General features: G+C 37.3%; 1 protein-coding gene across 2 annotated transcripts in view; it reads left to right on the top strand.

Annotated features, from left to right (window-relative positions):
- The window catches only part of SGSM2 (small G protein signaling modulator 2), a 373,891-nt gene that overhangs the window by 311,284 nt on the left and 39,266 nt on the right, over positions 1-23,341 (top strand). Inside the window, exons 12-13 of one of the 2 annotated variants that reach the window (XM_063449885.1) lie at positions 8,729-8,863; positions 18,999-19,152. In XM_063449885.1, coding sequence (XP_063305955.1) covers positions 8,729-8,863; positions 18,999-19,152 — 289 coding nt within the window. The remainder of the gene's footprint in view (positions 1-8,728; positions 8,864-18,998; positions 19,153-23,341) is intronic. The other variant, XM_063449878.1, reaches the window with a different exon arrangement.

Here is a 23,341-nt window from a genome sequence, read left to right as displayed (position 1 = left end):
CTATGGGATAGGGGAGGGGGGTTAAAGATCATTATGGGACAGGAGAGGGGAGTGGGTGGTAAGGAACACTATTGGACAGGAGAGAAAAAAAATTATTCTGAACAAACTTTTCCATAGTAAAAAAACACTATGGGATAGTTTGTTCAAAATATTTTTTTTTTCTGGGTTTCCTCCTCTAAAAACTAGATGCGTCTTATGGTGTGGTGCGTCTTATGGAGCGAAAAATACGGTATATGCATTTTATGCCAGCTAATTTCACTTATGTTGATCGTGTTTTGATGATTTTTTATAATCACATGGTTATTATTTTTTATATATGTATTTTTAGATCTACGATATATTTGTTTGTGCCTCTTTTTGGGCTTTGGTGGGAGATTGACACTCTTTTTCTTATTTATTTATGATTTTTTTATTTATATTTTTTTATATATTCTTAATGTTTCTTTATTGTGCTTTTTATTTCTTTATTTTTTAATTTAAATTTTTTATTTTTCATGATTTATTTAGTATTTTTATTTATTTTATTTTTCATTTTTTATTACTTTTTTTTATTTTTTTTATTATTTTTTAAATTATTTTAAATTTATTTCTATCCATTTTTCATTGTTATTAAGTGTTCTTGCATAGCAAGACCACTTAATGTTATCTCACATATATATTATTATTCTTATTATAGCAAAATTTACCACCCTAACTCCTCCCACAGTTTTTACACTACATAGACAAAAATATACCAAAACGTGCGGATTGTTGCCGATTGGTGTGCTATTACTTTGTGGAACGTTTCGCGAATGGTTCACGGAATATCGTCGTTCTTGAGGCAAAATTGGTCCCATAGGAATGAATGGCAAAACGTTCAAAGCTAGAGTGGGAGCTGGCAAAAGCTGAAAAATCAGGACATGATTTCTAAACTGCCACCACTCCCTTATTTTCAAGCCCACCTACACAAATCTTACATCAAAATGTTCAGCTATCCCTGCTGCCTCTAGAATTGTCTACGGCTAAGCCATAGTCCTGATTGTTTTCACAATATGACCATTTGTTTGCAACTCACGCCGTCCATTGACATTCATTGAAACTCCACTCTAGCCAGTTTAAATTTGAAGGGAAATTTCTAAACTGCGACTGTGCCTTCATTGTTAATATTTCAGAGACATACTATGCATCAAAATGTTGGTCTGGGTCTTGTGATTCTCACAATATAAAGCTCTTCGCTGTAGGATTTATAGTTTTTAAAATACGACCGTTTGAAGATGGCAACCGCCAAAATACTCTGACCTGTGCCAGGCTGGAACAGCAAGTGATGTCATAGACAGGGCCTGCACACCTGCTAATGTTTTTATAAATGTATGTTTTAATGTAACTGTGAAGCACTTTGGGCAACAACGTTGCAATTAAATGTGCTATATAAATAAATAATAAACAGTTACCCCGCCCACTCCAATTGTAAACTACTGGTGGAGGCAAGAACACTTCACACAATTTCCCCAGAAATTGTAGCTTTTCTAGTTATTATATTTCTATTTTCATTATGATTATTTTTAATATATTACTGGAGCAGAGCAGAAACCTTTTCCAATGTAGCGGGAGCGAATGAACATAGAACAGCAGAGGGAGTGAAGTTAGGGGAAGTATTGTAAGGGGAAGAAGAAAAATTAGAGATCTCTTCCCTGATTGTAGCGATCTTGTCAGTGAAGTGAGTTGCAAAGTCTGAGGCGGTCAAGTTAGTAGGTGGAGGAGGAACAATTGGGCGAAGAAGAGAGTTAAATGTGTGAAATAGCCCTTTAGGTTCATGGGAGAGTGTGGTTATGAGGGTATTGAAGTAACTAACTTTTGCAGATTAAAGAGCCTAGCTGTATGAGTGCAGCATAAATTAATTGTGGAGAAAGTCAGATGCACAGTGAGACTTTCTCCAACAGCGTTCAGCAGTTCTGGAACATTTTTGGAGGTATCAGCTTTGTGTGCCAAGGTTGTTGTTGGGGGCGCCTGCGGTGTCTAAATGTAGAAGGTGCCATGATCTCTAGTTGAGAGGAGAGGATGGAATTATAGAAGGAGGTTGCAGAACTAGGACAAGTGAGGTTTGAGATAGGAGAGTTTGGAGATTAGTGGAGAAATGCTCTAGGTCAAGACATTGGAGGTTTCTCGGAGACTGATGTTCAGACGGTGGTGTCAATTGGGTCTTAGGTATGCCAATGTCAAAAGTCAGCAGATGGTGGTCAGATAGAGGAAAAGGAATATTTTGAAATTTATTTTATTATTTTTTCCTTTTTTCTTTTTCCTATATTCTATTATTCTTTATTATTTCTTATCATTAACTTGTCTTTTTTATTTTTATTTTTATTTGTATCTCTTTTTCTTTGTCTATTTTTCTTACTTTTTGTTCTCAGTCTTCTGTTATTTAGTGTGCTGCAGGTTTATACTTGCTCATAGTGAGCCCTATTGGGCAGATGGCCGGTGGATGCAGTGACTATGTTTAGTTTAACTTATAATCCCTTAGTTTGTTCGTGCGCCTGTGCGCACGTCCAGAGGTGCCGTTCCTGTGTTGAATCACACAAACTGTTATTGTATTAGGGGCGTTCCTGTTTTGCATTTCAGTAGCCCTTCTTGCGTTCCAAATACCCAGAAATGATTTTTTAAATGCCCAGACAAGCGTTTTAACATGTTTTCTGAACATTATTTTTATTTATCCTCAATTATTTATTAAGTTCTGTCTCTCCCTTCTTTGGCACATAGGGGTAAGTTATTGATGAGATTATATATATATTGTATGATTATGTATATTGTATTTATATATTTATATCTTATATGATCTGTGTATTTTGTACTAATTATTGATCCTTGTTATTAACCTTCACATAAGTGAATTATTGTTTGACCTTTTTCTTGGCATTGTTTGCTATATATACACTTATGTTTGCTTTGTGGTGTTAGCTTCAAAAAGACCTCTCAGTAGGTCGAACCTTTGCTGTCTTTTTTGTTTCGATAAATCTGCCTGTGGCTTTCACACTTTGAGTGCCTAGCAATCTTTCTTGCTGCCTTACTCAGTATTCATGTCGTACAAAGTTTATGTAATGTTAGGTTAGCCAAGTTACATACCAACTCATATTAACGTCCATTAATTAAATAATGATTTGTAAAATATCTCCTTTTCAGCATAGCTGCATATGTTTTTAACTTGGCTTTTATGATCTTAATTTTGAAAATATGTAGATAACACTGTGTTTGGTGAATAAGCCCCTTTATTTTTGTAGTAATATAACTAAAAATTTCATATTAAACAATGTTAAAAAATTCACACTTTGTCAGGTTATTAATTAATAGGAAGTGCACAAATTGTTCTAAAAACCAGGTATAACTAAAAAGCAGTCTTTCGAAGAAGATATTTTTTTAAATATATTTTTTCAGCTAAATTGTCAAAGTGTGATTTAGAAATATGTAAATGTTTTTCTAGCTATTTTTTATCTTTTTTTGTAAGGGATATTTGTCTGTGGTCATTTTTTTTTTTTTTAAAGAGGTTTTATTTAATTTTTTAATGCAACAGTTTCAATCTTGGTTTAACATGTTGAATTGTATTTTGGATTATTTCCAAAATCTTTCTTATCTTTGATTAACTATTGTACATTTATTGTGTGATGAATGATTTCCTTTCTGTTTTGTATGTGCTTGATAAATCTTCTAGAGCAGGGGTAGGCAACCATCGGCTCTCCAGATGTTGTGGACTACATCCCCCATAATGTTCTTACACACATAATGCTGGCAAAGCATCATGGGAGGTGTAGTCCAAAACATCTGCAGAGCCAAAGGTTGCCTATGCCTGTATCTAGAGCAATGGTTCTCTAGACTTCAGCAAAAATTACTTTTGCAAATTAACCAATTCGTCCGAATCAAAATCCTTTTAATCCAAACTCGAGCAGACTGATTCATCCAGGAAATAATTTATTTCCAGGACGAATCTAATAGCCGGATTTGTCGATTAAAAGGATCTTGATTTGGACTAATTGATCAGTTTATAGGTGATACAAGTTACAAATTCCCAACTTGAAATTCCCAACTGTCTTGGTCAAGGCACCCTTTAAAAGATACTGGAGAGGTCAGCATTTGTAATGCAAAATTTTCTAACCAGTTTTATTTAATTACCAAATGTGAACCCCAAACTCAGGGCTAATAATTATTTTAAAAAAATACATATTCAACATCTTCCAGTTCTCAATGAGATAGATTTATCATGGATAAACAATAGATGCTATTTTGGGTGTAAATTGTTAAATGTTGCCCCCAGAATATCACCTGCATTTACCTTGATAAATAATCCCCCAAAGGGCTTTAAGGTGACTTGGGGAACACTAGTTTTAAACTACTGATATAGAAAATGCTGTTAATGCAAGTATGCTAGATGGATTTGTTATCTTTCTGTAAACAGTCTGCAATGTAATCATCTCACTATTTATTTGGCAGTTGTAGTGTCTACCTAACAAGTGTCGTTAAAGGGACACTCGAGTCTAGAGATGGCCCAGCCTTTCTTACAGGTAGTTTACCTGGAGAATACATTGATATTTCTCTTATTTAAGGTTTTTGTTATAAAGATAATGTGTACAATATATACAAAACCTTTTTTTTGTCTGTTATTGAACATTAATGCAATTTTAATTATGAAAATGTTTATATGAAAAAAACAGTAAATTAAAAGAGATGCAACTATGCATTTAAATGTCCTACATTTACTGTAAACGCTTTTGCAGATTTTGCACTGAGTATTACCCAGACCAAGAAGTGACTCAATCCAATCAGGATGCTCACTCTAATGTTCTGCTGAGCATATTGCATAGGCAATACCCTATTAGTTTACTTATAATTTATTCCATGGCTAACTTGGAAAACTGAATTACAAATCCCAGAAAAAAATGCTGACATCATGCAAACTAAAGTGGAAGAAAGGATGGGCATTTGTAGCAAAACTAATTATTCAACTAATTATAATAAAACAAAACACTAAGAAAGATAATGTTAAAAAAACAATCAGTATTCGATGGATATTATATTTAGTCCTTTGGACCTGGTGGCACTCTGAGGCAGGTGGCATTTTGCTGCCATCTCTGTAATGTATTACCCATCCAGTGCTTCCTTCACTAAGAGGCTGTAGCAGCAGACTTTTTTCCTGCTCGATTTAAAGGGACACTATAATCACCATAACCACTACAGCTTGTAGTTCTGGTGTCTATAGCCTGTCCCTAGTAACACCTCTAAGTGCAGTCACTCAGAGGGCTACTAGAGATGCTTCCTATTTCAGTGCTGCACTGTGTGCCAAACCTACGTTCAGCATCTCCACACCCTGCATGGAGATGCTGAACATTACTCTTAGAGATACATCGATTCAATGCATCTCTTTGAGGATATACTGATTCGTGTAGTGTGACATTTTATCGTGCATGCACAATTTCCTATGGGAAAGCATTTGATTGGTTGAGATCCTCAAGATAGATGTTCTCAACCATGGAGCCACAGTGAGACCGGATCGACAATGGAGAAAAGGTAAGTAAATCTACTTTTTATCTCCAATCTGAGGGAATGGCAGGTACCTACATAGGTAGTCCAACACTGTAGTGTTAGGAATACATGTTTGTGTTCATTTAAAGTAACATAATAAATTAGCGTAAGATGTGATAGCCACATACAACAAATAAATGTGTTTTATAAAGAATATTTCACACTGTTCAAAGCTTCTCTGCTCTGCTTGTTTTCTTTTCTTGTATTTCAAAACTATTGATCACATGATCCTCTAGCTGTTGTGGATCAAAGCTCCCATCATGTTAACATAGTCCACAATTGCAGGAGTACTCCAGAACATCTACTGCTTCACTACGATTATCATGAGTCCTATGGACTGAGTTAAACTATTTCACCTTTCACAAAATGTTTAAGATTTGAGAATTTCTATTATATTTACAATTTTGTAAATAATATGGATTTCTAGGTAACTAGAAATTCTTTCTATTAACAACAGCCGATAGGTGGTAACACCAACTGTATAAAGACATCCATTTTTAAACTTGTCAAGATTTTTTTTTACTTGCTGACCGCCAGTAATATCTGATTGCAAAGATACAGACCAGTTTCATATTAACTGCTTGCTGGTAAAGCACAGAAACACAAACTGTATAAGTTGTCACCATAACAACTCCACCGTACCAATTTAAAATGCTCACCCTGAGCATGTGTACGTCACTCATATGATTGGCCTTAGCAGGACATAGGACAGTGTATAGTATGTATTATTGTGATTTTGTGCTATGCCAGATACAGTAAGAGAAAAAAGTATTTGATCCTCTGCTGATTTTGAACTTTTGCCCACTGACAAGGAAATGATCAGTCTATCATTTTAATGGTAGGTGTATTTTAACAGTGAGAGACAGAATAACAAAACAAAAAAAAATCCAGAAAAACGCATGTCAAAAAAGTTCTAAATTGATTTGCATGTCAATGAGTAAAATAAGTATTTGACCCCTTCGACATAGTACTTGGTGGCAAAACCCTTGTTGGCAATCACAGAGGTGAGGCGTGTCTTGTAGTTGGCCACCAAGTTTGCACACATCTCAGGAGGGATTTTGTCCCACTCCTCTTTGCATATCATCTCCAAATCATTAAGGTTTCGAGCAGATGTTTGGCAACTCAAACCTTCAGCTCCCTCCACAGATTTTCTATGGGATTAAGGTCTGGAGACTGGCTAGGCCACTCCAGGACCTTAATGTGCTTCTTCTTGAGCCACTCCATTGTTGCCTTGGCTGTGTGTTTTGGGTCATTGTCATGCTGGAATACCCATCCATGACCCATTGCCCTGGCTGAAAGCCACCTAAGATTTGACAGTACATGGCCCCGTCCATCGTCTCTTTGATGCTGTGCAGTTGTCCTATCCCCTTAGCAGAAAAACACCCCCAAAGCATAATGTGTCCACCTACATGTTTGACGGTGGGGATGGTGTTCTTGGGGTCATAGGCAGCAGTCCTCCTCCTCCAAGCACGGCGAGTTGAGTTAATGCCAAAGAGCTCAATTTTGGTCTCATCTGACCACAACACCTTCACCCAGTTCTCCTTTTAATCATTCAGATGTTCATTGGCAAACTTCAGACGGGCCTGTTCATGTTCTTTTTTGAGCAGGGGGACCTTGCGGGCACTGCAGGATTTCAGTCCTTGACGGCATAGTGTGTTACCAATTGTTTTCTTGGTGACTATGGTCCCAGCTGCCTTGAGATCATTAACAAGATCCTCCCTTGTAGTTCTGGGCTGATTCCTCACCATTCTCATGATCATTGAAACTCCACAAGGTGAAATCGTGCATGGAGCACCAGACCGAGGGAATCTGACAGTTATTTTTTATTTCTTCCATTTGCGAATAATGGCACTAACTGTTGTTACCTTGGTCTTGTAGCCCATTCCAGCCTTGTGTAGGTCTACAATCTTGTCCCTGACATCCTTGGACAGCTCTTTGGTCTTGGCCATGGTGGAGAGTTTGGAATCTGATTGACAGTTGTCTTTTATACAGGTAACTGAGATTAGGAGCACTCCCTTTAAGACACATGGGAGCCTGAAAATCTTGCTTATTGATATGGGATCAAATACTTGTTTCACTTATTGACATGCAAATCAATTTCTAACTTTTTTGACATGGGTTTTTATGTATTTTTTTTTTTTTTTGTTATTCTGTCTCTCACTGTGAAAATACACGTACCATTAAAATTATAGACTGATCATTTCTTTGTCAGTGGACAAAGGTTCAAAATCAGCAGGGGATCAAATACTTTTTCCCTCACTGTATATATCTACGTAATTTATTTTTTTTAGGTTTATTTCTGATATGCAAATTGTTCATTTAAATGATAAATGCATTTTACTTATAGGAAGAATAATTTTATGTTTTATATTAAATTTCTGGCCTCACTTGCTTTGTTATAAGCTTTGATACGTGCTTTATGGTTTCAATGTGATGCAATATAGTTAACATGTTTTTTTCGATAGGCACTATAGCGATTTAGCTATTGTTTACATCTTTGCACCATAAAAGTGGTTTCTGTTTTGATGATTTGGGACAGCCATTAAACAGTAGCGTCAAGACTGGAAACCAGTCACTAAGTAGCGATTAGACACTCCCACAGAGAAGAATGGGAGTCATTAGTTGCTAGTTAGAAACTGCTTTTTAGTAGCGGCAGCTGATAGCTATAAAATGAAGCAGCTGGTAAACATACGCTACTTGCTAACTGTAGCAACAGGCACTTTAGCAAGGAGCAGCTGGTCAGGAAAGTAGCAACAAGATTCACCTGAGCTGGGCTAGCATCACCTGCCATAACCTTGTACTTGATCCTAACCTGGTGTAAGTGTGAGGACCACCTCTGTCACAATAATAGTATGTGTTTGTGGAATGTAAACTGTAAATATACAAAGAGAAGTACAAAGAAAGGTACTCATTTTCTACCAATTCGCTAATCTTTACTAAGTGCTCTGCTAACAAACACATAAAACATAACCCATTTTTCTGGCTGTTTGGACAGAAGAAACAAAATTAAGTCTTTAATTGCCAGTTACATGGCGCTCAAAAAGTAAAAGTAAAGAAAGTTTTGGGTGAAGATTTTTTTTATTTGAGTTGATTCTAATAAATGGATGTACCGTTAAAGTTATTTATTTTTATTTTTTTTCTGTTGCACTCCTTCCCCTCCTCCTTCACTATTTCTTTTAAGCAGTCACTATTAACTACCACCACTTAGCTGCCAGTCGTTCCGTGTCTCTTGATGATGATGAGGAAGAAGAAGATAGGCTTCACTTCATGTTATCCATGATCTCCTCTCGGAACCTCACAGCTCCTAAAACGATGAAAGGTTTTTATCCAACTTCCCTCTTAAACCTCCCTGCGTCTTGCTGTATAGAGACAACATGCCCAGTCAACAGATCAAAAAACAACTGTGGTGGCATTATTGGGCCATTATAAGACGCACCTAAGTCTGATTGTGATAATACTGGATAGCACCATTGGTTTATTCTGCTCAGCTAGAGTGGGGTGTACTGATTATCTGAACAATAGGATTTTATTAGAAATAGCATTATAAACATCTTTCTGAAACAAGTAATTAAGGCTTAGCTTGTGCAAACATTTTTATATAATTCTGGTATAAGAGAATCCCAATGAGTCAGGTAGCCAAGCCTACTGGACAATATTTTCCCCCTAAACTTTTTGGAGCAATAAAAATATTTTTTTACATGCACCATTTCCTTGGCTCCTAAAAGAAAGCATTTTGTGTTCTGTTCTAAATATTTTTGTATCTTTCTTTTTTGACATTATTTTTGAAAATTTTAAAAACAATATTAGATATTTTACAATGGATCATGGAAATCTGCTGTTTGCTATACGAATAAACAAACCACAACATACATTTTTTTTTTGTTTGTTTGCATTTTTATTAGTGTCACATTTTTATAACATAAACATATATCCACTAATGATATTGCCAGCTATTTCTTATGCTTAATTTTACTGCCCTTTAGTGTAATATGGCTGTTGCTGCACAATCTGTGCTTGATACAAAAGCAATCCCTCTGACAGAATAGTATTTCCAGTTCACAAATTTAGTTTAATTGCTTTGAGCCAGTTTAATCCCGAAGTTTGTTAAATATTCTCTTCGGCATCCACCTACAATATCTCTATCAACTTTATTTAACCATTAACTATTTATATGTCAATTCATTAAACTTAAAGAACTATACTGTTTGTCAAACATGGAATGTCATTTATCTGCCAAAGTTCATGGGCTAATTGCTATTTAAATTATAGCTCACTTCTTGTAACTGTTGATAGACCTTAAAGCACTGAAATATTTTAGAAAATTCATTTAGGTTACTTAAAGGGACACTATAGTCACCAGTGCAACTACATGTATTCCTGACCCTATAGTGTTAACACGACCATCTAGCCCCCCTGGGCCCCTCATGCCTCCATAAATATAGTAAAGATGTTACTGTATTCAAGCCAGAAGCTGTAACTCTGCATGCTGTTAGACTAAGGAAAAACAAGCAGTCTGCTGACATGTGATAGCCTGATCCAATCACAGTGCTTCCACATAGGATTGGCTGAGACTGACAAGGAGGCAGATCAGGGGCAGAGCCAGCCCAATTCAAACACAGCCCTGGCCAATCAGCATCTCCTCATAGAGATGAATTGAATCAATGAATCTCTATGAGGAAAGTTCAGTGTCTGCATGCAGTGGGAGGAGACACTGAATCACAGGATGCTCATGCACAGCAGATCTGAGTGGATGGAGGCATATTATGCCTCCATCAACTCAGAAGTCCCTCTGGTTCACTCTGAGTGACTGCAACTGGAGGTGTTCCTAGCTTTCAATGTAAACACTGTATTTTCTCGGAAAATACAGTGTTTACATGAGAGAGGCTGCAGGGAGCTATAGTTCTCACCTGAACAACCTCATTAAGCTGAAGTTGTTCAGGGGACTATAGTGTCCCTTTAACGTGTTCCTTAAAAACCTGGGTTACAATGGTGTGTCTAATTACTTTAGACTTTTCTGGCATAATTGTTCTTTATTATAATTTAATATAAACCAAAAGGTCAGTTAAAGGCAAGTTTTGTTGCACAGATGTAGGGGGTCAACATTAGTAAAAAGAGTACAATTTGGGTCAAACCAGTGGCAACCTGACAAAACTAGAGCATATTTGGTAATGGTTGGAAACTGGCTACCAAACCAAAGGATTGCCATGATTTGATAGGAATTTATTAATTTATATAGCAATTTTCACACAAGTTTGAAGTTTATTTTACCAGGTTTTTGTACTGCTGATTTGTCCATATAATGGACATAGTTAACCCCGTGATTTATTTATCTCAAATTAATAATGTAGCAATGTATAAAAGTCAGTAGTCAAATTAGATAGTGATTTAACTCAGAAGCTTGTGAAATAGCTGTCTGTATGATTAGTCTTTTAGGAACAATAAACTCATAGGGATTTTGACATGTAATAAAGTATTTGCTAATCCTGATCATTAAATGGTTAACATGGCTACATGATCCAAAACCTAACATAGCATTAAATAGCATTTCATCATAAACTACATGGCTAAATATATGTGGACAGCCTGTTATTATTATTCACCCTTTCTGCACATTTATTGCTGAGATGAGTTTAAAATCAGCACAAGAACATCAGCACATCTGATTGACATGGGTTCCTCTGGTCATGCAGTCATGTACAAGGCTACGATTGCCATTCACAGTGACAAGCATCAAGTACGATGATGTGCATCTTGCTATCATTGGAGTCTGAATCCATGAATCATGAGTGATAAATCATGTCTACCATCTGTCAATCAATGGATGACTCTGAGTTTGGAGTATGTCAGATAAACACAACCTGCCTGACTGTAAGGTGGCAACTGTAAAGCTTAATTAGGAGGACTAATGAGTCTGGAAATACACCTTAGTGAAGGTACATTGTTTTTCATTTTTACATTGCATCCAGTACAAATTAGTCACTATAGATGTTAACTGACCGTACAAGGTCCCAGTCCTCTTTCCCCCAAAACAATCTTTACAGCCAGATTATTTTTAGGATCTTAAAAATGAGGCGACCTGGTCAATAATATGGTCCTCGTTTTGCGACCTACCTGTTTTACGACGGCTTGCACTTATAACAAGCTCTCTCGCGGGGTGGTAAGTGCGAGCCATCAATTGAATTAAGGGGATTCCCTGATCTGCTGCGTTCGTCTATGTTTGGGGACTTTTCCCCGAACATAGACGAATGCAGCAGAGCAGGGGATCCCTCTAATCTGTGCTCGGGGAAATTTGCCCGAACAAAGATTAGAGGGATTCTCTGCTTTAGTGCGTTAGTCTATGTTCGAAGAAATTTCTCAGAACTTAGACAAGCACACCAGAGCAGGGAATCGCTTAACTCCTCACTTACCAACCAATTTGTCCGGTAAGTGAGGAGTACCTGTAATTAAAAATAAATCCCAGCAGCAATGTTTCAAAATATATAGTTGACCTTTTACTGGATGGGATAATAATGATCGTGCTTTTGGATTGAGTTGTTTAACATGCAGATGTCCACATACATTTTGCCATGTGGGGTATAAGGCAGTCAAACTAACCTACTAGAAAGAAGAACTTATGAACTTAAGTAATGCATGCAAATTATAATTTAAAAAGCCTACTATATAGAATTGAAAAAAGAAGCATTTAAAAGTTTGAAGTATAATTCAAAAGTTTAAGTACACCAGTGGTCACAACCTCTTCCCTTTTATTTCTTAAAGCATAGTTACCGTATATACTCGAGTAAAAAATGTGCTGAAAAACCCCAACTCGTCTTATACTCGAGTCACTGTCTGTATTATGGCAACTTACATTGCCATAATACAGACAGGGGGCTGTGGGGGCTGCAGAGCTCTTACTTACCTCTCCTGCAGCTCCTGTCAGCTCCCTCCTCCTCCGCGCCGGTCCGTTCAGCACCTCTGTCAGCTCCCACTGTAAGTCTCGCTAGAGCCGCGGGGTCATAGTGCGGCTCTCGCGAGACTTACAGTGTGAGCTGACAGAGGTGCTGAATGGACCGGCGCGGAGGAGGAGGGAGCTGACAGGAGCTGCAGGAAAGGTAAGTAAGAGCTCTCTGCCAGTCCCCTCCTACACAGTGCCCATCCGCTGGACCACCAGGGAGTGAGAGCCCCCCTCCCTGCCATGTATCAAGCAGGGAGGGGGGACGAAAAAAAATATTAATAATAATAAAATAATAAAATAAAATAAAAAATAATAATTAAAAAAAAAATAATATAACAAAAAAACTATTAATATTAAAATAATAATAAAAAAAATAATAAAAATGCCCACCCCCCACCAAGGCTCTGCATCACACTCTGCATCACACACACACACTGCATTCATACACACACACACTGCACTCATACACACACACTGCACTCATACACACTGCACTCATACACACACACTGCATTCATACACACTGCACTCATACACACACACTGCATTCACACACACACTGCACTCATACACACACACTGCATTCATACACACACACTGCACTCATACACACACACTGCACTCATACACACTGCACTCATACACACACACACTGCACTCATACACACTGCACTCATACACACACTGCATTCATACACACACTGCACTCATACACACACACTGCACTCATACACACACTGCATTCATACACACACTGCATTCACACACACACTGCACTCATACACACACTGCACTCATACACACACTGCATTCATACACACACACTGCACTCATACACACACTCTGCACTCATACACACACACTGCACTCATACACGCACACTGCATTCATACACACACACTGTAAATAAATATTCAATTAATATAATTTTTTAGGATCTAATTTTATTTCGAAATTTACCAGTAGCTGCTGCATTTCCCACCCTAGTCTTATACTCAAGTCAATAAGTTTTCCCAGTTTTTTGGGGTAAAATTAGGGGCCTCGGCTTATATTTGGGTCGACTTATACTCGAGTATATACGGTACTTAGTTTTGTATCCAAAACACAAATCATTGTTTCCTAAGAGAGAATGTGAATTTCCCCTTGATATATTCAATTTCTGATTTTATGCTTTTTTTTTTTTTTATCTAACTGATGATCTTTATGTTACAAGTATCTTGATTCCTGACCCTTCAGTACACACATCTTGTGAACATCTGAGTCTACACAAATTAGACATGACCTTCAGCTACTGTGATAGCTCAAATGGTTAGAGTAGCAAATGTAGTGTCTGTTCGAGCTTTAGCATCACGGCATGAGAATGTCATCTAATGCTTTTGAGGTCGGTAAAACAAGAGCAATGAGGATCAGATGTTGATTAAGTAAAACCTCAAAGTGCATAATAAAGTCTTCTGAGTTTCCATAGATATGTGTGAAAAAAAGAAGTTGTATTATACATATACATACCTAGGGTTTTGTTTTTCATCCCAATGGAAACTAAAAGGTATCCTATTTATTTAGGGGATCTAAAATGTTTTCCTTAATAATAAAACAAAACTGTTATGCTAGTGTAAATAAAGTGCATTTTTGGAACATATGACTGAATTTAGATACTTTTTAAGGACGAGTAAAAGAATCAGTGGGATTGCAATATTTAAGTAAAAATTAAAACAAGTTTTTACATTGTCATAGGGAGGTAATTTTAACATTGAAAAACAATATCCATTTCAACCTTGAAACTAATCTGGTTGTGTATATTGGGAATTCATCAAATATTGTTTTTGTGGGAATACAGTTATGCAAGCAAGTATAATAAGGGAATATTAGTCCTATTTTATCCAGCAAGCAGACTAAACCAAAATGTGCTCATCTTACAATCACTCCATCCCATATTTTTGTGATTGAACTCCCATTTTCTGTAGTTTTTTTAATTATCCTAAAGATTACCGTAAGGAGCAAAACATCACTTCTGTTCCATATAAGACTACATGTTAACACATTTTTAATGTTGGCTTTGGTCACTGAAGTTGTATTAATAATTCATAATTTGTACACTGTGCCCTGCCTCCCGATAATGACATCACGGTTGTTTCCAGGGTTTGCTTGCCCCTGTCTGCTGTTATTTGCAACATGCCCGACCTTTGCATGTGGCCAATCTTGCAGCTATCCAAAATAATGATGAATGGAACAAAATAATGAAGATGCTGTTCACTTATAATTCTTCAACGACTCCGGCACCTTCCATCTGGATCTTTAGGTTCTGTGGGGTTCTGATTTCCATTTTGTAACTTTTTTGTTCTTATTTATTTTATTTTTTTTCCATGTGGTTTTTATTTTTTTATTACATTTTTTTTGGGCCCATGAAAACTTTTAAAACATTTACCAACTCCAAAGAATTGTAGAACGTGGAGGGGAAATTCCTTGTTTAATACACACATATTATATAACTTATGCAATAATATGCTGCAATAAAATTTTGGCCATCCAGCTTCCTCCCTGAAGAATTAAGGTGAAAAGCATTTTTTCATTAACATTTGGCTTTCCTTGCATTTTTGTTTATTTTTTTTATTTTTTTGTAATGCAAATCTGTTAGCATGTTTTTATATCGCTGTTAATTTTTGCCTGCCATACTTAATCCCTTCCCTTCTGACATTTGCATTTAAAGAGCAATACAAATGATAACCCCCTTCCCTAGGGGTCATACTTCTCTATTTACTGACCAAAGTGTAGGATGTTTTGCTCATCTGGAAAACTGAGGTCTTTAAATTCCTTTTGGATTACAAGTTCCATAGTATCTATCTCTGGCCTCAATTGTTTGACAATATTTTTAGGCTAGTTAATAATTTTGGATACATTTTTAAAGTGATATAATAATATGAAAAATAGTTTAAATTTGTAGTATTTTGATCATTTATTATATATAGATTTTTTTATACATTATATATTTTTGATATTTTAATATATCGAAAAAATTGTTTTCATCGTTGATCCAAAAATATGAAATCATTTGAAAATCTTATCCCAAAAATATTTAATCGAGGCATTTGTTGGCTGGCTAACATCATGTGAGTTGTAGTTCAATAAGGCACCTCAGTCTCCCATCCCAGGAGCATAATTCTTATTGAAGTAATAAAACAATAATACTGTGTTGGTAACAACATTATACTTTTATTTTTTATTTAAACATGCCTTTTAAGGGAACGGGGTCAATTTGGTGCTCCCTCCATTATTGCTTTTACTGTGGTGGTTGGTGCTTGTTACCAAATTTAATTTTCTCATTGCATCTGGTACTTGGGTTGAAGTGCATGAATCAAATAAGAATTCCTACATTGCACATGTTTGTTGCATTTTTTTCATGCACGTAAATTCTGCTTTAAAAAATAACAAAAAATTAAATTATTTTCCTTCTAATGGGAAGCTTTTCACAGAAAGGAGCCTACATCAATTCAGAGCTGAAAGGCTGGAATAATATCGAATCCTCTGCTCTGAAGTGGTCAAGCGCTGTTCTTTCTGACGTACATTTCAAGCGTTTAAAATACTTAATTCATGTCATGGGAGAGCTGAAAGGCCGAATTTTACTAAAATCTCGTTTTAATTGAATGTGTAATCTGTGCCAGAAGCTGTTAATTTAAAGTTCTATTGAATTGTGAGATACTTACTTTACAGTTTCATTTGTAATTGCACTGTACATTTTTTTTGTGTAAATAGGAAGGGTAAATGAATGTTCTTATTTCCCCAATAATCGATACTTCAGCATCATGCATCTTTTAAAAAAAAATTTAATTAGATTTAAAGGTTGAAGTTACAGCTAGGGTTTCCTTTAACCATAGGACAATACCAGTACATTTATGTTCTAGTCTGCCTAAGATTTATACCACTTTGCAGCTAATGCTGTATATTCTGCCCTTCTTCCAATAGTGATATACATACGCAACGGAGTTCGAAACAGAATTCCACTGTTTCTACCTCCTCCGCTCCTCTCCCATAACATCAGCATTGGGAGATGGCTAAATTGAAGTGTCAGGAGTTGCGAATAGTAGCTGCTTCCTAGGAGTGTAACTAACACTAATCTTAGGATATGTATAATTTCACTATTTTAAAGTTAGGCCAGGGTTAGGTCTAAAGTCATTCTAAATTTAAGGCAGTAGCAGGACCTGGTCTACCTGAATTTTGTGGGAATTACACTCCCAAGTAACAGTTGCTCTTTGGGGATGTTGTCTTCAGCCCCTTTCCTAGTAAAGGTATGCTCGTAATGGAGACTGGAAAACTGACTTGTACCATCTGACTTTTCAGTCACTCTTGAGACATAATATCATCAGGACTGAATTAATAGCGGAATCTGTTGTCTAGGAGTGTCACCAATCAGAACGAGATTTGAAAACATGGAAATATGATCTGACCACACGCACACACACGCACACACGCACATCGACATGGAAAAAATATGGCCTATTGCATTTAAAACTGTGTCCATTGGGCTTAACATTTCTGTAGTATAGGTATTAAGTAGACTGATTTATTTTGCTGCATTGGCATCCATTAATATCTGTAGAATGTAGTTCACCTCATGACTGATTCCACTAATGCTGGAATTGTTGCCAGGTTATACATGTTACATATGTGGGTTGTCACAGACAAAGGTGTATGATGCTCTGCTGGTAGGGAGTGTGCAGGCAGGAAAGGTTAAACGTCTAAGGCTTGTGGCTGCTTTATCCCTGTTTGCTACCAGAGCATATAATCCCCAAATTAACCCCAGATACTACCTACATCATTCCAGGTTATCAGCAATTACTGCTATCACCAAGACTCTCCACTGCTTGTCTTGGGGTATCGTCTATTGGGTATTTTATCTTACCCCTAAATTCTAATCAAGTTATATCAACCTAAAGCAAATTAATAGTATCTACAAGGTGTGGCAAATTAGTGCAATAAATAATAACGAAATAAGAAAGCATGGGATATAACGCTCAGCATTATTGTCCAGATAATGGATTTTATTTATAGTAACTACTAATATATCTATCAGACTTGAATGGTAAGTCTAGACCTTGCGATATTAAGAGTATGCTGGGTAATATCTTCTCTGATGACATCATCTAGCAAATGGGCCCCAGCAGGAGAGTACTATGACATTTTAAGACCGGACACAGCTATTTAACTCCAAAGCCTGGTCATTCAATTTGTAGGGTTTATATAGCAGTCTTAACAGCTTCATGGCTCCCTACCTGAAGGGGACATTGCCATCTTCATATGTTATGGATAATATAGTCCCTATAAAGCCATTAGAATTTATTTAAACTGCTAAAACTATACATTATATTAATATTTACCTCACATTTAGACCAGCTCACTTAACAATTAACCCTGCTTTATTCTGCATGTGTATAAAATCAATGAACCATTGAAACTGTATTAGTTTTGTATCATAGACTTTTTTTATATATATTTTTGTCCACCAGGAATCTTTATTCATCAGTTATAACTGTATTTAAAAACATGAGTTTATCTTTTTGCACACCGAATTGTAATGACGTTATCAGGCTTGTATTACGTATTTAGGGAACTATTTTATCAAAATGTTCACATAAGCCTTAGCAGAGCAGTTTTAGATAGTCTCCATGTTTGCTCACAGTGCCCAGAAGGGAGTAGAGGACTTTTGTTTCTGATAGAGTTTCTTTGTAGGGACTCATGAATTGGGTTTATCTGTCACCTCAAAAGACGTTTCATTACAGTATTTGTAAATTATGTTATGCCGTGCCTTACAGAGAAATAATTTAATGTTGTCAACTGACTATTCATCTCTTTGTCGTGTTCATCTTCACTTTGAAATTCTGCTTCTTATCCCACTTAAGAACGAGATCTCACTTCCTTCATACAGAAAGAGCCTGTCAAGTATGGAGTTTTGTCATTTGTCATTATGTCCTGGTGCCATACTGTAGATTTGAAAGGACCTTTTCTATGTTGTAGGGTTAATCTGTACATTATTAACAGGTGTGTTAAAGATGCTTGTTGGTGAACACAGAAGGAGTTGTCTTGATGATGAGCTTATGAAGAATGGATACAGTATCAGTAATATTGAAATTATAAATGAAGATATAAACTCTAAATAACAATGGTGTGAGAGAGCACTCACTTTTATTTTTTATAAGGGTGCAATGACTCCAGTTCCTCCATCCCGGTTAAGTATCAAAGAATAAACAATAAAGATGTCCAGCACTTCTTCTTATGAAAAGATGAAATCCCTTTATTGGCAAAATAGCAACGTTTCTACTGTGTGTGTGTGTTTGCTTGATAAAGACACAGTCGAAACGTTACTGTTGTTTATTCTTAAAGACAGGCAGAATGTATGCTAACACTGGCTGAAACAACAAACCGAGGCATATTTTCCTTTTGCAAGGGTTTTTATGAACACAGAGTGAAAACAGAATGAAGCAACACAAAAGCTTGTTTCATAAAGTGATTGATTGATATGTCTCTCCAGAATCCAGCGATGTGATAGAGATGCAAGGTTTCGGTGCTAATCTTTTACCCTGGCAGCTTAATGAATTCTGCAGCCGGGGATCTTCCTGTCTCTCCTGCTCCACAGGCAGCTCGCCGTATGATATTCCCACCAGCTGCGGCTGTGTCCATGACAGGTGAGTCTTATTTGTTTGGTCTCTGATATATGTGGCAGTTATAAGACAATAGCAGATCCAAATACTTTGCACTATATCCCATCAGAGTGAATACGGATGTACAGAGTGTGATGGTGGGATTTTTTCAGGAGATGTAGTGAGTATTTATGGGAAGAATGATGCTTTCCATTAAGATAATTACGTAATAGACCTAATGACATTTATTTTTTCTGATAGTGTTAATTTCTGTTCTGCTGAATCATAAAACTAACAGCCTTGTACATAGTAAGGACGTCACACATGTAGTTTTGCACCTGAACATGCTAGGACGTCACCTACGTAGTTTTGTTCTCTCCTATTCTACGAAGACACAACCCCTACACACTCCTTCTGTAAGAAGTCTACACCTAGCAATGCCCAATAGATAAGTTGTGGATAGATGATTTGTTACATGCTTGCACCATGTTGCTTGCACAAGCTCTCCATGCTATTAGTTATTAGTTGTCAATATTTTATTGGTAATTAATGGAACTCCCCTTAGACTCTTCCTATTGCGTGTTATTATAAAACCTGTTTTGTTTAATACATTTTGGGCATTTTCCTGAACTGACTCCCTTGTGTTTCTATCAAGAATGTCACCAAGTACTTGAAAGGGTGTGGCTCGGTCTGGATAAAACTGTAAAACCATGGCAGATAATTCTGGTGATCACCAAGGACTAGAATATGTTTTTAACATTTTCTCTTCTACTAAGGCAATATTTACCTCTCCTTGTAGAAAAAGCATTATTTGTAGAACTGCCTAGGCATGCTTCATTCAGTGCAAATAAATGTAATAATAATTAATCATCTACATGCTTTCATTTTTATGCCCGTACAGAGAACTTTTGCATCAAATGGTTTTCCAAAAGAGGAGACTATTAGGGGAACCTAGAAGTGTTCAAATAATTAAGAATTGAAGAGCAAAGGCAAATATCTGTAGATGATGATGCATTAATATGCTTCCCTTTTCTCCACGTGGGGAGTAAAAATAACTTTCACAAATTAAATGATAGTTGCAATAATTAGCAGAGAATCTTATCAGGAAGGATATATTTAGAGTTTTTTCTCATATTCAAGTATATCATAGGACCTAGTATATAGCTGTTATTGTTCAAACGTACCATATATCCATCAAGTATGAAGAAGAACAAAAATAAGCAATACTAATAAAATACAAAGTAATAATTAAAGGGATCCTGTAGTGCCAGGAAAACAAAGTAAAACCCCTTTAGCCACTTATCTGAATCCAGGGCCAATGTCCCTCGGCGCTGGGTCAGGCTCTGCCCACATGCATTAGACCACTCCATTGGAAAGCATTGATAAAATCTGACGCTGGAGGTCGTGTGGCTTGAATCTGTTGCCAAAAGATCAACAGTAGATCCTATATATTTATTGCACCTCCAGCAGAGTGGACATGCTGAGGGGAACGCATGAACCAATCATTTAGGAACCAGATACCATCTCATTTGGACCTTCCTATTAGCCTCCCAGTGAGTAAGGCACCTTGATGTGCCTTTAATATTTGTTACGGTCTTTAATATTTGTTAAATGCAGTCAATAAGCAGAATGAAGGAAGAGGTGGATATGTGTTTTGTTTGCCATTCTATGCCCATCTCATATTGCGGTTAGTAAAAAAAGGACAATCGGGGGGGGGAGCTTGACCGCCATGCGGAGCAGTCGCACAGGAGCTCCGTGTATACATCCAGCGTCATAGTTGCAATAAGTAGCCGGACTGACAGGATTTTTACTCACCCTGCTCCTTAAGGCTCTTGTGGGAGCTGGAGCTTGGACATTGTTGCCTCTCTTGATGCACCCACAGCGGCTGATATGTGTTGAGGCCTGGTAACTGGCACGAGGTGGGTGAAGCGGTCGATCTCCCGGCCTCAAAGCCTTGTCTGGCCTGACACATTCTCCCCCTCACCTTTCCGGACCGGTGGGGGTTTTCCCGGTCCACCACAACAGTAATCCTTACCTGGCTTTACTCTTCAGAGCTCCGTTGCTCGGGCACAGACACAACTGATTCCTGAAACTCTACCTCCTCAAGATGGCGGCTGCCTGCATTGCGACGGTCCCAGAGAACCATGCTGACCTGCCACAATCTTGTAATGATCTCTTAACCATTTTTGACCAGCTCTGTGCTAAGTTCTGGCTGTGACTACAGGGGAATCTGGAAATTGACACCAGCAGGGCGAAATCACAGTGGCAGCCCTCCTCTCTCCATCATAGCCAACCAGCAAGAGCTCCTATGGCGAACCTGACTGCTGTCTTTTGGAAACTAGGCAGGAGAGGAAGGAGTTCTCCAGGCTTGAGAAAGCGAAAGAGTGGCCCTCCGACAGTCTGGCGCGGTCACCAAGATGACAGGCGCAAAAAGCAGCATCAAGTTGCTACACCTGTTGGCCACTCATGGCCCTGCATCTCCATATGGGACTGGAGAGACGAAGATCAGATCATGGCAGCTAACACATGGCAAAGCGATACCCAGCTGAGGCTTCTGCACGGCCCACACTCTGAGCTATTACATCAAGCCCTAAGGCTTGGAATAGGGTGATTGACTGCTCCTGGGACTTACATTCCCCAAAACTGTTCTTGAGCTGGGCCTGTTCGACTAGCTTGTGGCCGAATCTTGCTTCAATGTGATATTCGATGTGTGCATGTTCCTTACACTCACATATTAAGCTTTAGTTTTCTCCAGTCATGTATGCCCACACTGGGCCCCTATTATTGAGATTATCTGCCTTATACAGAGGGAGCCGACATAACTAATCTGTATTAAGATGATGTGGATCTGCACTAGCCTTTTCGTTATAATCTCTACCAGTGTGTAGGTCAAGCCTATTTGTCAGATACCCTGTCAAGTTAATTTCCCATGCACTGTGTAATGTTATATTTTACTTTAAAAAAGAAAAAGTGCAGTACTATTGACATGTACAGTATACCCTTTTATGACACACTGTAATGTTATTCTCTGACATGTCTTGTTTACTTGTGAAACCAGCAATGCACTACTAAAATAAAGAATTAAAAAAAGGACTATCATTCATAGATGGAGTTTTAGTGACAAACAGTTAATGAAGAAAATGGTCTTGTGACAAACCTATTTATAATACCATGTTCCTTTACACTTCTCTGTATGAACTAAATATAATGTTTTCACAATGAGTTGTTACTCATGTACATATTTATATCAGGAAGCAAGAGCTGTGAATTTGAGCATGTGTTAAATGACTCATGCTTAACATCTTCATAAACCTAATTCAGTTCATTCAGAAAACAGGCACAGCACCATTACACAATAAAGCAGGCGCTATTACATTGTTATTTACACTCTTGTGGAAGTGTCTTCACATCCAGGATTAAGTTTCTGATGTCCAAGTAATAGGCACATACAGTAAGTACACAGTGACATTTTCCTCTGTAGTATATGTTAATTTAACACATGGAAACTCAAAACAATAATTTGAAAGTGATATATTTTACGGTGCTGTGAAAACACTCAATTTAAACTTTTTATGCATGATATAAGATCCTTGAATTCCCATCTTTTATCCATGGAAGGAAGATTCAACTGCAAAAAAAGGTACAGACACACACACAGAAATAAAAGATAAATGCCCTGCACAAACCTAGCTCAATATTATCAGAAGATAGAGGTACTCATCTCAGTGCTTTCCAGTTGGCCTTCATCTACATAATTATATGTTGGACATCCAACCAATCACAACACAGACTGTACTATGCAAATCATTTATTTGTGTTTCTCAGCAAATCTTCTCATAAGACAATTCACCATGACGTCACAACAATAATAGATGTTCTTCTAGGTGGCAAAAGCCAATGTGTTCTAACAGTCACTCATAGGGTGCGGGGGTGCAGGGTCCTGGGACTGGCGGGACGGGGAGGAGGGAGGTAAATTGGGGACAGATCCGTGTGGGGGGTAGTGACTATGTCTAATAAAGATGAGGCCACATAATGATCCGAATATAATCAAGTAGGGACAAGTGAGGGGGTAACCCTTGGTTAGATATTAAAATGCAAAAAAGGAGGTCTGTCCCTGGATAGAGATTAAAAAAAATCTAATCTTTATTCTTAATATAAGATTGAAGATAAAATTAACCTAGGTCAGATAGTAATAGGGGAGAGAAAAAGCATAACAACGGGCATACACTGGGTA

The sequence above is a fragment of the Pelobates fuscus genome, chromosome 1 (genome assembly GCF_036172605.1).
Source record: "Pelobates fuscus isolate aPelFus1 chromosome 1, aPelFus1.pri, whole genome shotgun sequence".
In the NCBI taxonomy this organism is placed as follows: domain Eukaryota; kingdom Metazoa; phylum Chordata; class Amphibia; order Anura; family Pelobatidae; genus Pelobates; species Pelobates fuscus.
The sequence above is the reverse complement of the archived record's forward strand: the minus strand, read 5'-3'. Positions and strand labels throughout refer to the sequence as shown.